The sequence below is a fragment of the Sitophilus oryzae genome, unplaced genomic scaffold (genome assembly GCF_002938485.1).
Source record: "Sitophilus oryzae breed Bouriz unplaced genomic scaffold, Soryzae_2.0 scaffold_979_pilon_pilon, whole genome shotgun sequence".
Taxonomy (NCBI): Eukaryota; Metazoa; Arthropoda; class Insecta; order Coleoptera; family Curculionidae; genus Sitophilus; species Sitophilus oryzae.
Genome location: NW_022147615.1, coordinates 283283 through 300634, shown reverse-complemented (window position 1 = coordinate 300634; position 17352 = coordinate 283283). Strand labels below are relative to the sequence as shown.

At 32.3% G+C, this 17352-nt stretch overlaps 2 protein-coding genes across 4 annotated transcripts in view; one reads left to right on the top strand and one right to left on the bottom strand.

Moving 5' to 3' along the window:
- The window catches only part of LOC115891191 (ankyrin repeat domain-containing protein SOWAHB), a 329208-nt gene that overhangs the window by 172565 nt on the left and 139291 nt on the right, over positions 1–17352 (bottom strand). The window contains exon 3 of the mRNA XM_030911602.1: positions 14368–14427. Within this exon, the coding sequence (XP_030767462.1) occupies positions 14368–14427 (60 nt within the window). The remainder of the gene's footprint in view (positions 1–14367; positions 14428–17352) is intronic.
- Positions 1–17352, top strand: part of LOC115891190 (homeobox protein araucan-like) — a 117650-nt gene that overhangs the window by 34116 nt on the left and 66182 nt on the right. The window lies entirely within an intron of this gene.

Genomic DNA, 17352 nt, shown 5'->3' with positions numbered 1-17352 from the left:
ACACTTTCAACAATACCCTGACAGATATCAGAGACGATACAGGTTTTTCCTCTCTTTTCCCTTGGAATACTTTTAATTTATTATTCTTTGTTTATCTAAAATTCTCAGAGCACCATGAACGAACTTAGCTTGTATGTTTGAAATAATCGTCCAGTAGGCTTAAAAAAAATTATGATACATATCTTCATTTCTAAGCCATCTATGACGCCATTTTTTTCAGTTTTGTTATAATTAATTTTGTCTCTTGATCTACATTGTAACATTATTCTTTTAATTTTATTCATTTATTGTGGTGAAATTAATTTCTGTTGTATATTTGATATTCATATTAAACATATTTTTAAAAAATGGTGTATTTTTTGTGTTTTTGTGTGCCATTAAAAATAAATGAAGAAATAAAATTTTTTATTTTTAATAATTTTATAATTAATTTTTTTTTATAATTAAAAATAAATGAAGAATTAATTTTTTTTAAACTTCCCGCCATGCGTGACAATCTAGTCCGTAGTTCCTACAAGCGATATTGGGGGCGCTAGTAGCAGTAGACTTGTCAATAGTGTCAAATTTAAACGCCAAACCAATTTCACTTTCCAATATTTAGCAAGACGCTAGCACTTCTTCTTGTGTATGTGTTTTGTGGTATTCTTTATCCGCTGAGCTGTAAACGACTATTAGCGTGCAGCGGCGCAGAGCTAAACTAAATTTCGGAATTCTCGGACAGGCCAGCTACATCTCGAACAAATTTTGTGCCACGAAATCGCCCATAATGTTGCGCATCTTCTTATTTCTTCAATCAACGATTCTATGTTTTAATCTATTAGGTTAGAACGTGGGAACTTCACATGCCATTAAAACCCAATACTACAACCATTACAGAAAAAAACGCCGGTAACCACCAGGAAGGACACACGTGTTCATCACCTGAAATAAAAATACACCTCGCCCGTTTAAACATGCACACACACGCATTTACAGTATAAAAAGCAATTAAAGCCACTTCCGATTCACCAGGCGATCCGTCCAAGACGTTTAGTACTTTGGTACTACCCAAGGAGACACCTGCGTTCGTCGTTTTTCTATGCGGTCAACGACGGTGGCGGTTATCTTTATATTAATGCCCCCTGTATCATAAAGAAAAAGAAATAATGAAGAGGGGGACAGATAAGGCCAATTAGAACATTCTTCCGTCGATGGTAGTATTCAGCAAATTGACAATTACTACGTGTTTTGGGAATAGTCGACCTTATTGTTCTATGACGATGGTATGAATTTTAACGTGATGAAGGTCCTTTATTATCATAATAAACGAGATATTCTAATAAACGAACAGGATAAAAAAAAGTGCAATTATTTGATAATCTTCAGATATACAAATTAAAAAGTTATACCGCAATATATACGTTTAAACCTGCCGATATTGATGTCTGCACTGAAAAGGTATATAAATACCTTATAAATTATAGGACAAGTAGGTAGAATAAATTTGGTTTTATTGTAGTACCAACATCATATATCGCTTATTCGCCGTGCGCGTAGTACCGTTTTCGACGTCTATTTGTTCTAGCTTGACGCGAACGATCCATTGAACATATTTAAAATGTACCGAGCGTTGTTACATAACCATATACGACAGTGCCACCCACAAAATTAAATTTATTAGTTGTACCAATGTCGAAATACGACGATAAATATGTTCTCTTTGCCTTTAATTGCTTAGGTATAATATATTTTAAACATGTAACAATGTGGTATAAAAATATGATATACTTATACAAGATTAATACAATGTAACTTATTCCTTTTTGGTAGTTTTATCTACTATGAGACTATCTTTGGGTCCTCTTTTGTCTAAAATGTATTTACATATATCTCAGATATGCAAAAAAATCTAACTGATTAGAATTTAATTTATAATTAAGCATTTTAAGTGCATATACAGAGTGAGTCTTAAATAAGAGTCTTAAATTTAAATGAGAAAAATATAAAACCCATCCTGTATAAAAAATGTAGAGCATAAGTACATTTTGGATAAAATTAAATCAACTACAATAACTTATGAATATATTTTTATTAAAGCTCCCAATTACAAATGTGTATTCAAAGAATTATAATTATAATTTTTGGTAGAATAAATTACATCATTATTTAATCTGGCTAAGATAAGCAGTGACAGAACATTAAATTATTTTTAAAGGGTATACGAAAACGAAAATTTTCTTTAAAAAACCTCTTTAATAATTTTTTTTTAATTTTTTTTAATAACTTTACTTGCTATTTTTAATTCTGTCATTGTAATTCTATATTGTGTTGTTGGTTTCTTTGTTTTTCCCCATTTTAACCTCACCAATGCTCTCCGCTTACATAAAATTATGCGATAAATTTGATATATACTTCTGTCTGAGCACCGTGAAATTTATTTGACTTTAATTGTTTGGCGCTACTGCATCTTCTCTTGTTCCTTTTTTTAAAACGAAAAACACCGTTGTCTTGCATTCTCTCGAAATAGTCCGTCTATTTTTACAGAGTCGACGTTTCAAAAGAAGAAAATCTGAGCTGTTAATGTCAGTTTTAATTTTGAGATGGAGTTATAAACTGTCATTCATTATAATTGTTTTTTTTTCTTAGAATTTAAAAAATAAGGATGTCTATTTTAATTTATTTTTATTTTAAAAAAGGTGTCTCTATAATAATTATTCTGATACCTGGGTATCAGAACAGGACTTACTACTACTACTGCCATTACTCGCTGACGAGTATTTGACACGCATCAGAAGATGGTTCACGCAAGGTATTTTCTTTCATGAGCTTTTCTGTGACTGAAAAGCCCGATACGTGATGTTTTCTCTCTTCCGCACTCCGGACATTCAAAAATTTCATTGCTTTACTGCTTTCTATCTCGGCTCAAAAATCTCCTCTTCTTCTTCTTAAAGTGCCTTCTCCATTCAGTGAAGATCGGCAACAACCATGGCAAATTCCTCTCTATTTTTCGCTCTTCTCAGCAAAGTATGTGAGTCCAGGCCTGTCCAATCTCTGATGTTCTTCAGCCAGGAGCATTGCCGTCGTCCGGGTCCGCGCTTTCCCTCAATTTTACCCTCGATGATGTGCTGAAGGAATTCATACTTGCTATCTCATGATATGGCCCAAATAGGCTGCTTTCCTCTTTTTTATTATGTCGAGGAGTTCTCGGTCCTTGTTCATTTGGTTTAGAACTCGTTCATTCGAGACACGGTCAGTCCATGGTATTCTCAGCATTCTGCGATATACCCACATCTCAAATGCCTCTAATCGATTTAAATGTATTGGTTTAATTAGGTACATAAGATAAAAGATACAATTGAGTCTTCTTTCTTCTTTTGGCTTCATATAATTGTTTTTATAACTTACTTTTTTTTAGCAAAACTTCTCTAACTCGCCCTTCCTCAACTCAAAATAACAACATACAACAAATAACGCTTTATTGTGCAAAAAGCCTAAATAGCTTCATCCACAAAGCATTTACAAAACAAACAAAGGCACAAAAAATATACAAATAATAAAAAAACCATTAATACAAATCAAACAATTCAAAAAAAAATAAGTCATTAAAATCACAAATAGAACATACCTACATGAACAATTGCAGAACACAAAAAAAAGCGTATTAATAAAATTTTACAATAGGAAAATTGTAAATGGATATAATTTTAAGAGTTATAAAATATTAAATACTTGACCTTTGACCAGTGTGTGAGATGATCAAAATTTTAAAATTCAAAACTATTCATGATTAAACATCAACAAAAAAGTCGTTTACCGCATATATGGCTCTCTCCAGTAAGTATGATTTCAGAGCTTTGCGAAATGCGGGAAAGAATGAAAGCGACTTGATATTGAAAGGCAGATGATTGTACATTTTTTTGGCATTGTACAGTATTGAGCCTTTAACTAGTTCTGAGCTCGGGGTTGGCAGATAAAGATCGTGCTCCGCATTCCTAAGTGGATAGTTATGAGATGGCCTTTCGGGAATGGCAGATATGTGCTTGCGGATTAAGCAAACGGATTCAAAAATGAATAGAGAAGGAAAAGTCAGTATTTTGAAATTTTTAAAGACATTCTGGCAGTGAGTTCTACTGTTCAGTCCCAATAAATATCCAACTGCTCTCTTTTGAAGTCTGAAAATACGACCAAATTTTGTTGCGCAGCATGTAAGTAAATACTCTCTAATTCAAATGTATTTTGGAAGTAAGACTATGTATTTTTATCTTTATAAGTAGAATTTCTGTACTACCCATAACTTCCTACGGGTACCACCACCTCCCCTATCCCCTCAAACACCTCGCCAGTGCCGTCCGTCGTGTTCGGGGACCTCACGTTTGACCTGTTCCGTGTTTGGTGTCGGCCAAGGGGGCCCGCATGCCCCTCGGTACTACTTTACGGCCTCTTAACGTATGGGAATAGTCGGAAAATGGTACTTTAAGGCGCACGGTTGCCGCTAAGTACCGCCGAACCGGACTATTTAGGAATAATGTGACGGGAAAGTGGCCAGAGCTTTGGAAGTGTGAGAATTAAGGACTGGTTTGGCTTATTTTGGTTTTATGGGTTTCATTTAAGCAGAAAATGAAGGATATAAAGGCGTTTAAGTTGTTATTTAGGTACGCTTTATAGGTTAAACGCAGAAAATTGTAGTATTTTTTATTTGTGTTTGCTTTGTTTAAAATAATGTGGGCATTAAATCAAGAAAATCCTGCCAAACAACTTATTTTTGACGTTAAGTAGTTAAAATATGATTAAAGGTTTTGTGATAATTCATAGTTCAAAAGTTTGAGTTTTCTTACATAAGTAACATTTTTAGTTTTTTTTTGTTTAGTTATAATTTATTATTGTGTCTCTTATATTGTCTTTGTTGTTGTTTCTAGTGTCCCTTAAATATGTTCAAGTATTTTAATTGTTATATTTGGTGAGACAAATCTATGAGGGTTTTTTGCAAAAAAAAAAATTTAATTTTACATTTTCCTTAACATACCTATTTAAAGGGCTATATTCGTCGCCTCCAAGCAAAATACACTACAAGCACCATCACCGTTTAGAGACAAAATCTGCTGCGCTATCGAAAGATGCATTACAACTTAGATAGATGCTTATCTTAGATAGGAACCAGGGTGGCAAAAATTATGATTTAAAAAAATTAAAAAAATCGATTTCTATTATTTTAATCAGATTTTTTAATTTTAATCGGATTTTTTTGAATTTCAATCAATTTTCTATTTAAAGTCCTATTTTTATTTTTTTTGTCCTATGATTTATTTCTAAATACTAATAAAATACTAACAAAAAGTATCTTTAAAATATCTTTCCTCTTATCAAAAACATTCAAAATACAAGTCATTTGTCAACTCTACCCAGCCTTCACTAAGACCTTTTAAATTAATGTCTATCTATGTATTCATTCCAACAACCGCCAAAATAACCACGATCCAACAAAAAACCACTAAAATAAAAGAGAAAATAACTAGATCTCCATCCAGATAATCGCCCCGCCGTATTTAAACAGCATTTCCCCTAAACAGCAATTAATATAAAACATATATAATACAAATTATTATCCACGTCCTTCCTTATCTTTTCCATCTATACAATCGTCGTAGTCGTGTATCCGACGATGCTAATGTAATTTTGATTGGCCTGGAAAACATCGTCGGTTATCGTCGTTTAATAACGATAATAATGTAAAAAATGGGGTAAAATTCTACCCCACTTCCCCTAATGAACGGAGCGAAAAGAAACATGTAAAGAAGGAGAGAGATGGGTTGGTCGAAAATGAACCATCGTGTTTTTTACGAAGTAGATACTTATATTAATTTGAAAGGCACCTGCCTTGATCGTTATGAAATGAAGGATTGAAGTTAAAGTACCATTAAAGGTGCTTCTTTTTCTATATAGAAACGTTTACTGGTACTTTTTTTAAACTGTAATAAACCCACAGTTCTACAAAACACTGTGTCTAAAATGGTACTAGGCATCACGTTGTTGCTTTTATTCCAAGTCTGTAATGTAATATTGATATTGCAGGTTTTATGTGTTTTTTTTTCAAACTTTAAAAGGTCTAAATGTTTGTACTAAAAGCTTATAAAAAAATCAAAAAGAAATAATTTAATGGCAATATCGCATTTTGTAAAGCCATAACATCAACGGTTTCTTGCTTTCCACGTTAAGTAAGTACCTACGACACCCCCATCAGGCATTTTTCTGTTTTGTTTTACAAATACGCGGCCATTTTAATAAATTAGCTCTAATCGGACGTGTGTGGCAAGATTTAGGGCCCAGATACGTCTTTCAGATTAAAGGGCGTTATAGTACATACGTGTTTTTTAAACGTCTACCAACACTGCCAGAAAATTTGAGTGAATTTATTGCATATGAATATAATTAGACTTAACTAGCCATATTTTTTAATTAATTTGAATTTAAAATTTTATTATGTTGTTGTAAAATGCTAAATTTGGAGGGAAAGTTGAAAAATTTATCAGTTTTTTACTATTTTTTTGTATCATGTGTTTAGGAGCATTGGAAAATTAATAATCAATGTCATATAATTACAAAAAAATTATATTTTGTAGGAAAATTTATGTATGTACCTATAAAGGCTTAAATGCTTTGGTTTCATAAGAAAATTAATTTTATGAATGCTTGTTTTTGAGCGATTTTTAATGATGGTTAAATCTTTCACTACACTTAATGCTGTACTTGTAAGGTTACAATGGCCTATATTCTCGTATTCTATGTCTTTTAATTAGTTCATAACAGAAGGTTTGTTAAAATTGGTGACATGGCCGAAATCGTCAATTTTGGAAAACTGTTGAAAAAATCTCGCATTTAGACCGCATTTATCCATGCTAATAGTCCCAGTCCTTTCTTAATATATGTATAAAAAATGGTTCTAAGCGAGGGGAAGCCCGAAAGAACCCACCTGGTAGCAGTTGAACCGATAATAACGGGTATATGTTGGTCCTCGCACCTTACGAGCTTTTTAACTTTTGACAGGAGAGACGACGATGATTTCTACGGTAGATAAAGGTATTGTATTTCGGATATTTTGACCGTTTTGCCCGGCTAATGGTCGTTCTTGACCAGCGGGGAGTCGCACGTGAACCACGTTTTTGTTTATTTTATTTTTATTCAGAAGAAAAAGACTTCCTGGTGACCGATTTTCATTTTTTTATGTTCTAAAACTGTGAGCATTAATTAAAAATGCTTTTTTCCATAGCTCGTGTTAAAATTGCCTTATTTCTATCAAAAATACTAGATAAAATGATACTTTAACAGCGAGGATAGGTTAAAAAATTTATTTCTTCTCGCACGTTTTTTAATTGCTTCCATTTTTGAAAATGTTTGTATTCCTTTTCATCAGTTATTGGGGATTTAAATGGAAGTAGTTTTTGGATATGGCGTTTATCGCTTCAGTCTGAATATCTGTTGGTAATTTACTTATTTCGTTTTGAGCCATTTCTGCCTCCAATTCAATCAGCAATCGACACGAAAGAGAATTAAAAAATATCGACTCAAAACTGACAACTAAAGAGACAGCTTTATTTATTTGTCAAATTACATAGAAACCAACGCCAACCCAGCACAATATTTTTTCTATTCGTAATAAATTCCTTCAAATTATAATTTCTGAATATTTTTTAAAACGTAATGAAGTATGGAAAAAAGTTGAAAAATTGGCTATTTTTAGTTATTTTATTGGGTGTTTTTAGGGCTTTTGAAAACATAGTAAAAGTAATCGTAAAGTCATGAAAATTTCAGAGTTTGTAGGAAATTTTATGTACATTAAGAGTACTTACATCAATGAAGGCTTAAATGCTTTGATTTTGTAAAAAAAAAGAATTTTCTGAGCCTTTGTTTTTAAGCGATTTTTGATGATGCTTAACAGTTTGCTTTTTTTTATTATAAAAATAATACTTCACAATGGCCGTATTTTTAAATTTGCTTACTGTTTTCAGAATTTAGAAGGCCACAGAGTTTTTTAATAATACCAAAAAAATTGAAAACCCAAACCAATCCAAGTATATTTTTGTCCACAGTTATAGTACCTGTTAGTAAAAATGTATTATAAATGTAGTACTACCCCTTCTAGGCTCATTCTCTAGATGCGCCACTGGATTTAGGCGTTTTTAAAAATAAGCATTTCTCAAAGTTTAATAATAAATTGATTTTAGACGAGTTATTAATTAACTTCACTCTTTACAATTCTTTTTCTAGTTGTGATAATTAATCACAGACTGAAATTTTGGCAGTTCAGAAATGTTAGGAATCGCCTGAGGCGTTGGAATCACTTAAATCTCATAGGTACGACCTCTTCATATTGCACAAGATCTGAGAAATGATAAATATCACCTTCTCTCACTGTGTAGTACCTAAATTCCTGCCTCGCCGCGGGCAGTACCCGTAGAACATCTTCCATTGTTAGAAAAAGTCATTTAATTTATTAAAATAGCGTGCGTGTAGCCATAAAGCGACGAATATACAGGGGGTACCTATTATTATATATATGAACGGGATTTGGTTTAAGTATTTAATACTCATTTCCAACTACAGCCTATTGCTGCCTTCCCGTTACCCTACGCCACACATCTCGATTTAGAGCGTCATCAGCTTCTAGGTTACGAGCTTCCATTGCTTCCGTAACCGTTCCGTTCCAGGATTTTCTAGGTCTACCTCTCTTTCTTCTGCCCTGGGGCCCATTGAAAAACTCTTTTTGGCCACCTGTTCTCCGGCATACGCAGAACATGTCCAAACCATTTTAAGCTGGATTTTTCGATTCGATCCAGTACTGTCTCCTCCGATGCATTCATGATACGCCTGACCTCCATGTTTGTCTTTTTTTTTCATCCTAGATATTCCTGCACTTCTTCTAAGGTAGTCCATTTCAACAACTTGGATTTTGCGCTTCGCGTCTGCACTCAGAGTCCATAGCTCTGAACAATAGCAAAGAACTGACTCCACCAATGTTCTTCCAAGTCTCTTTTTAGTTGTTGCAGACAAGTTTCGGTCCCACCAGAGGCTGTTAAGACATCCAATAACTTGTTTGCTCTTCTGAATTCGGGTTTGTATTTCTACTTGATCTAGTCGGGTTTGTATTTCTACACGACCTGATCGTCTGCAAAGCTCAGGGTAAATAGTGTGTTGTCCTCAATGGGTATTCCCATACCTTGACATTTCGTCTTCCATTCCCTAAGGGCTACTTCGAGGTAAGCGTTGAAGATCAGAGGAGATAAGCTGCATCCTTGTCGCAACCCTTTTGTGGTGTTAATTGGACTAGATAGCCTGTGTCCTATCTTAACGTACGATTCATTTTCTTTATATAGCTCTTTTATTATCTTAAGCAAAGGTCTATCTACTTCTAAGATATTCAAGACTTCCCATATCTTGCTGCGGGGAATAGAGTCGTACGCTTTCTCCAAATCAATAAATGCTAGATGGACTTCTTGATCTACTGCTATCTTTTTTTCCATCACCTGCTGCAGGACAAAAAGGTTATCTGTGCAAGATTTCCCCGGTGTGAATCCGCTTTGGTCTTCCGAGATTTTGTCACCAATACTGTCCCTGAGCCTACCCTGTAGCACCTTTCCAAAAAGTCTGCTGACTGGGTACCTATTATTAATCGCATAAAAAAAACTATAACAAATGAAGACGAATTTTTTAAAAGCTATGTTACTAAAAAAATTACTAGGCTTTTTTTTGAAAATTTGATTTTTTTTTAAAAGTTTTTTTGGATATTTTTTTTTTGTTTTAAGTTAAAAAACCTAATTTTTTGATAATATGGCAACATAGGGAGTAGATTAAATTTACAAGAAAGAAAACCCAAAAAAGATCCAGTGCCAGTGGTTCTCAAAATTTAAACGAAAAATCAATTTTTTGAAATTTTCAAAATATTAAATGTCTCTGTTGTTTTTTACTTATTTGTAAAATGGCAAAGAGAAGATACGTTTTTTTTATCAAGATCTTCCAGACCTGAAAATATTTTCATTTATTTAAGACTCACCCTGTATAAATTTTTCGTAATGCATATTGTTTTATGTAAAAATTACACTTTCTTTGGCGAAGCTGTACGGTTGATGAGCATACAGGCGAGCCACAAAAAATCATTTTTACTCCGAATAGAACATGCTATTTTTTTCAAAGGCCACAAATAATTTTTTAAACAATTTCAAACGTTCCAAATAATATAAAAATATTTAAAAGTAATACCTTGTCTGTAATTTAACTGACCCACTTATTGTACCAAATGTTTCAAAAGTATGATAAAAAAAATCAGATGATAAAAATAGATAATAATAGATGATAATTGAGAATGACAGTTATTATCTGTCATTTTAATTAACAGAAAAATTGTTTTTCTGTCCTTTTGTGAATGTGTCTATCGAAATCTTTTCTGACTCTTTGAATAAACTGTATATGAATTTCTATAGCAACTATAATAAACTGAACATGAAATTGTTCCACCCTGTATAGTGTCCTACGCATTTCTATGTTGATAATACCAGCACACCAAACGTATTAATAACAATGCTGTTATTAATAATATTGTTATTCTTTGTTAAAATTCTTAGTAATGCTGTTTTGTGAACGCTCTATAACTTTTAGTCGTCCAGTAGGTACCTATAACAAAGAAAAATATTAAAATAAGTTAATACCCTTTTAATCCCATGTAGGAAGTCTCGTGCGTTCTTTTATGCATAGTAAATAGGACTGGTTGTCATTGTTTTAGGACGCTTATTAATGTAGATAGCTTGTTTAAAGTTTTTTTTTTAATTTTAATAGCTACGGAACACCTGGATTATTTTTTTTTTCTCTTTTAATGACATTTTAATTTTAAAGTTTCCTCAGATATGACTATTGCCTATTTGATCATCAGACTAACTGACCATTATGAAGTAAGAATTATCTAAATCCTCTGAAATAAAAGCTTGTTTTTAAATAGATACTTTTTAATTAATAATTTTGTCAATTTTTTTTAATATTTATTTTTTTTTATTTTATTTTATAATTCATAATTTTTTTTAATAATTAATAATTTTATATATTTTTTTTATTAATTTTGTTTTATTTTTTTATTCGTTAAAAAAAATCGATTATATGAAAATAAGAAATAGAAAATAAGGTTTCTTTAAATATATTTAAAGGTAATAAACCCTCCGAAAAAAATAAGCTGTAAAAAATTAGCCGATAATCAGTTGGGACTTCTCGAACTACGCGACCCATAATGACTATGAAAATACGACCCATTAAATGGTCTTTTACCAGCGACACAATGGGCTCGTTGTTCCCGGCCATTTTTTACGCTCCATTAAAATTAGTTACGGCAACGTTGCACGCCGATATAATTAAAAAATGGTTTGTTTAAGACGTCCAGCGCGGTTTATTTGACAAGTTATTTAGTAAAATGCTCATGTCAGATTATAACAATAATTTTTCATAAACTAGAGTAAAATGGGACCAATATTTTTGTTTAAATTATCGTTATAACGTCCGATTCGAAAGAAATAAGTACATGTATATTATTTCGTATATTTTTCATTTTATTGATTTTATGGAAAACACTGTTCATTAAAATGTTGTATCTTATGTTATAGGGCTTGTTTCTCTCTACAACTTCCTGTTTCACAATGTACCGTTTGTGTCCGGGAAGAGTTCATAGTTTCATAGCTGTCGATTTTCGAAAGAAATCAGTACATTTAATTATTTCGTATATTTTTCATTTTATTGATTTTATGGAAAACACTGTTCATTAAAATGTTGTATCTTATGTTATAGGGCTTGTTTCTCTCTACAACTTCCTGTTTCACAATGTACCGTTTGTGTCCGGGAAGAGTTCATAGTTTCATAGCTGTCGATTTTCGAAAGAAATCAGTACATTTAATTATTTCGTATATTTTTCATTTTATTGATTTTATGGAAAACACTGTTCATTAAAATGTTGTATCTTATGTTATAGGGCTTGTTTCTCTCTACAACTTCCTGTTTCACAATGTACCGTTTGTGTCCGGGAAGAGTTCATAGTTTCATAGCTGTCGATTTTCGAAAGAAATCAGTACATTTATATTATTTCGTATATTTTTTATTTTACTGTTTTTATGGAAAGCACTGTTCATTAAAATGTTGTATCCTATGTTATAGGGATTGTTTCTCTCTACAATTTCCTGTTTCACAATGTACCGGGAAGAGCTTTTTTTCTATCGTATGGTATTATTTATATAATTTTTAATTGCTTTTAAATTGTGGGACAAGTCTAAGTTATACCGGGTGCATTTCGAAAGTGGCTCACCCCTATAACTTTTTTAATTCTTTAGATAAAAAAAAACGAGATTTGGTATGTTAGTATATCATATAAATTAGGATTGATTGACGTATTCAATTGCAATTTCAAATAAACGATATGCTTAACTATCAAAAGTTGACATATGATACGTCATTCTATTCAGAGTGTCATTTTCTATCGAATAAAGTAAAAATTACCAAGGGTGCCATTTAAAAATCAAAAATTGTAGTAAATTCCGGTTAAACAGGAAGTGACGAAAAACAGTTGAATACGTCAATCAATCCTAATTTATGTCATATACTAACGTACCAAATCTCGTTTTTTTATCTGAAAAAATAAAACGTTATAGGGGTGAGCCACTTTTCAGACGCACCCGGTATCACTGAGGTCATTAATATCGCTTATACTCCACCTAGCGTTTAAGATGAAATTTAACCTGGACCCAACAATAAAAATCAAATCAAAATCTCTGACCCTCACAATATTGTGTTACCAAAATCAATTACCAGACAGCAATAAAACTCGATCTTTCTCCATTCCCCGAACCTTTCTATAACCCTTTTAGTGAACTTAAGATCCATTGTTATAAACTAATGACTCCTTACCACCCTAATATAGTACCCTTTGACTTTACCACTGCAGGTATCAAGTTTTATTAGGGACTTTCGTGAATAAAAACCTCACTTCAATGGAAGTTATAATCCAAACAACGGTTTTATTAGGGATTTTGGTTTGCGCACTTTTCAGTACGTGCTGTGCAATAACTGAGAAGACTATGGAAAATTTGTTGGTGTTTACTAATTTCGTGTTGACCACTAGCAATAAAAATTTTGGTTTGGAGACCCTATTAAGGAACATTTTTATAACTATTTGTTTTTACTACCCTAATATACCCTTTGACCTGCGGATGGAAGTTATACAGGTTTATAGGGGATTTTTAATTGAATTTTTGTGCCTTTTGTGAAGAAAAATGGTTGTTTATAAGAAGAGATTTTGTGATAAGGTGAATTGTGGTTTATATTCCTTAAATTTGTGGTTTCGCAGTAAGGTGAAGAACCTAAAGTAGTTTGCAGGTATGCAGATTTGCAGGTTTGCAGATAAATATGAATATTTTGGTGTATAGGGGAGGAAAATATGAAAATTCTTAGAGAATGGTATAAGAGAGTATAAAATTTATTAAGGTTTTATACCATAAACAAGCAATAAAGTTACTCCCACTGAAGGAAATAGATATTGTTATATTGTTTAGACAATTCAACTTTATAACCATAAATCAGGCTTATCCTTTACTAACGTATAAGTTGGGTGGATCATGGAAGTCCACTGTAAAGAATAAACAGTTTTTATTAGGTCATTTACTGGATAAATGAAAGTAACAAATTATTAATTATTTCATGATTTGTAAATGTCCCTAGTAACCTAGCAATCATCCAAATATTGACGTAACTTCAGAAATTATTAGCAAAAAGTAATATTCCATATGAATAGAATATAATAATATTTATTTAAAAAAAAATCACCCTTCAATGACCCTGGAGAAAACAAAAAATTTCCTAAAAATAACATATTTTTCCTAAAAAATTCTAAATATAGAAAAAAACCCTAACTAAATTTACTAAAATGCAGTAAAACAATCAGTATTACCGCGAGCTATAAAAGTCCAAACCCAGCAAAAAACTCAATAAATAAAAAGCTTTTTATTCCGCTCTCTACAAGCCTAAAATTAAATAAAATAGAGCGATAGCTGCATCAATCCGAATTTCGGGAAATGAAAAAAACCACAAAAAATATAATAATTAAACGGTTTTACATCGGGCGATAGATTGGCCGACATGCAGCGGAATATAAATGATATAAATAATTTAAAAGCCCGTATAGGCACAACTCTGGATAAATATAAAACCTGTATACGTATATTCGTTCTATATAATAATTCGCTTTTATAAATTCGAATTCAAAACAATTCGGGATATTCTGCTCGAATTTTATGTACCTTTATTCGCTCGAGAATAATTAAACGAAATTTAAAAATAAAATATTAAATAAATTTTATTTTTTTTACATACCTTTGTGTTGCTTTTTTGAGATGAGGGTTGGGAGTTTTGATGATTTAATTTTGACATCATCTGTAAAAAAAGAAAGAAAATGACATTTACCCCCATGACAGAAAAAATAAATTTTATAATCTACTGGTATTTATTTAGAGGTAGTAAATCTAGAAGGAAATTTTTGCAATTATTTACCTTTTTATCGAAATTTATCGAAAAAGACTGTAATATAGACAACAAATAGACAACAAATACAAACAATAGAGACAAACAAAAAAATAAGTCATCATATTATTAATTTACTGTAAGTACAGATGAGAATAAAACCACATAACAACATAAACAAAACGGTTTATTTTCAGAATAACTAATATAATCAACAATAAAAAATAAACATAAAAGGATAATGAACATAAAAACACAACTTAAATTAAATTAAATTTTGTGGTACTTTATACAGGATGTCCCACTTTTGCGTGTTTTACAGGGTTTTTCATTTATGAGCAGAAGTACAAAGATGCGGTTTTCACATTACTATGCTACTTTTTTATGAAACTAAAAATAGTACACACATATTATTTGTCCTAGCCCTCTTAGTTCCTGAAATACAGGGCGAAATTGAAATTGTTGCATTTTTCGACTCCCCTCATATCTCGGCCATTATAACTTATCGAAAAGGTGAAAATCGAGCTCCACAGAGATTTCCAAGTAAAATTGAGTAGCGCAACTAAAACCAAGATTCGAAGAATAGTCGACAATTTTAAAATTCGCTTTGTATTTCAGGAACTAAGAAGACTATAGGTGTGTACTGTACTAGGTGTATGAAAAAAATGCTGCTGTTAAAAATGTATCATAGACGACTTTTTGACGACTTAACTAAGCTGCAACAAGTTTAATTTTTTTTGTTCCTCAGATATAACATGTTTGAAGGTTTAACCTACTAAAAATGTCATAAGAACTTTTTTTTTGTTTTTATGTGTTTATTTTCTTTTTGTTTTTTTAAGCAGCTAAGCAACAATAAGCTAGAGATTTTTTGCTCCTCAGATATAATAAGTTTGTAAGCATAACTTATTAAAAAAGTCATCATCGGAACTGTTTCTTTATTTTTTTTTCTTCAGAGTATAAATAATATAACTTAAACATATATTAGGTATTAGCTAACTAATCTAATGATCGTAATATAACAGCTCTCATTTGAGGTTTTCGTTCGGTTAGTAAGACGTAATTTGTCACATCAAGCTCTACGACGCGCGACGCGACGACATAAATAAGAAACAAACAAGTAAAAAATAGTTAAAAAATGTAATTGTATAAGAATTATTCCATGTAGGTAAGTCTGTCTTTAAGAATAGCAAATTTCTCAATTGTGTCATCATAAAACTTCCCTTCGTTGTCACTAAGGATAACCAACAGCTCCTTTTCAATTGAAAATAAAGACAAAGCAGAACATCTATCTTGTAACATTGTATTTCTTAAGTAAGATTTTATCCGTTTTAGACAAGAAAAATCCCGCTCGGCTTGAACACTTGTAATCGGGATTGTTAATTTGTCTTTTTATCATTTGTTATAACACTTATCTGGGGAGTAGGTCTGTTTCCCTGTAAGACCTCTCGCTTTTCATCCTCCTGTCTTCTGGAAAACGGGGTTTCTAGAAGGGACATCACAATGTCATGTACATGATTCATTCATTATTACAATAAAGCACTAAACTCTGAATTACGGTTAGATCACAGTACTTGCTACTCACAAAAGCATAAAACAAACCGACCGAACAGACGTGACGTTTAGTAATTCCCCGAAATATCTAAAGTTACCAAAAAAGTTACCTAATTATTTTGAACAGTATTGCGTGGATGCCAAGAGTTCATATTATTCAAATTTATTCTATACTCTCTTCGATATACGATATTATTTCCATAATTATTGATGGGGTATTTCGTGAAGATCAATTAATAGATTAACTTTAATTACAAAGAGCATTATAATATCGTATTATCCAGCCATATCAAGCACGAACTGTTTTTGAACTTAACAATCAAGTTTGTAAAGAATGGATTTTTTTTCATGAATCTGGCAACAGCGTTGCACTTAGGCGATTTGGGTGTCGCCTCTGCAGCAGCTAATTTCACGCTTTCCCTCCGCTTCCCCGACCCACTGATTTCAATGTGTGACGTTTTATTTCATTGATAAAAAAAGGTCGGCAGAGGCGGCAAAAATTACGCCTCAGGAACGCAGAACGAAAAGATGCCCAAAAGATGCATTGTAGTCCAGTTAAAACAGAAAAGATATGGCGCGATCGGTTGGTTTAGACCGGTCGAAAAGTAAAAAGCTCGGTATATTTTAATAAAATTATTCAATATTAATATTGCTATAATATAAATATACGATTAGCTGGAAATTAATTTGTGTACTACTAAAGGCTAGAATTTCGAGGTGAGGCGGCGCCTCAGTTGCCTCACCTGACGGACCGCCATTGGGTACGGAACTCTAAAAAGACGTAAGTTTTCTGTGAGCTTGCAGCTTTTTATAAACGTACCTTCTCTCTATATCGCTATTATTTAGGTACGTATATTACATTAACTTATTGAAATTTACCACGCGTCCTTTAAGAAGAAACAATTAGCCATTGTTCTCGATATCGAACAAATGGGTATCGAAGCTCCAGACTGCCGAATACAATTAGACCTTTCCTCCCTCCTCCTCCCCATCCCTCTCTTACGACGACACAGCGCGTGTTTCCCCTTAGGCACGTCTATCACCCCCCTCGCTTCACTTGTTCCAACTAGGAAACAATGCTGCGGTCCCCAATTTGAATATATACGTGTGTATATGTACTATATACATATTGGTCTATGCGCGCACGTGTATATATGTATATACCGAGCCCTGGCTATCACCTGCGAGAGATGGATCGGCTAGAGACAATGGGTCTTGTAATGAATTGATTAGGTATTTTATTTATATTCGTTTTTGTTGTTGGGAGGTGATTCGGTGTTTTATGGT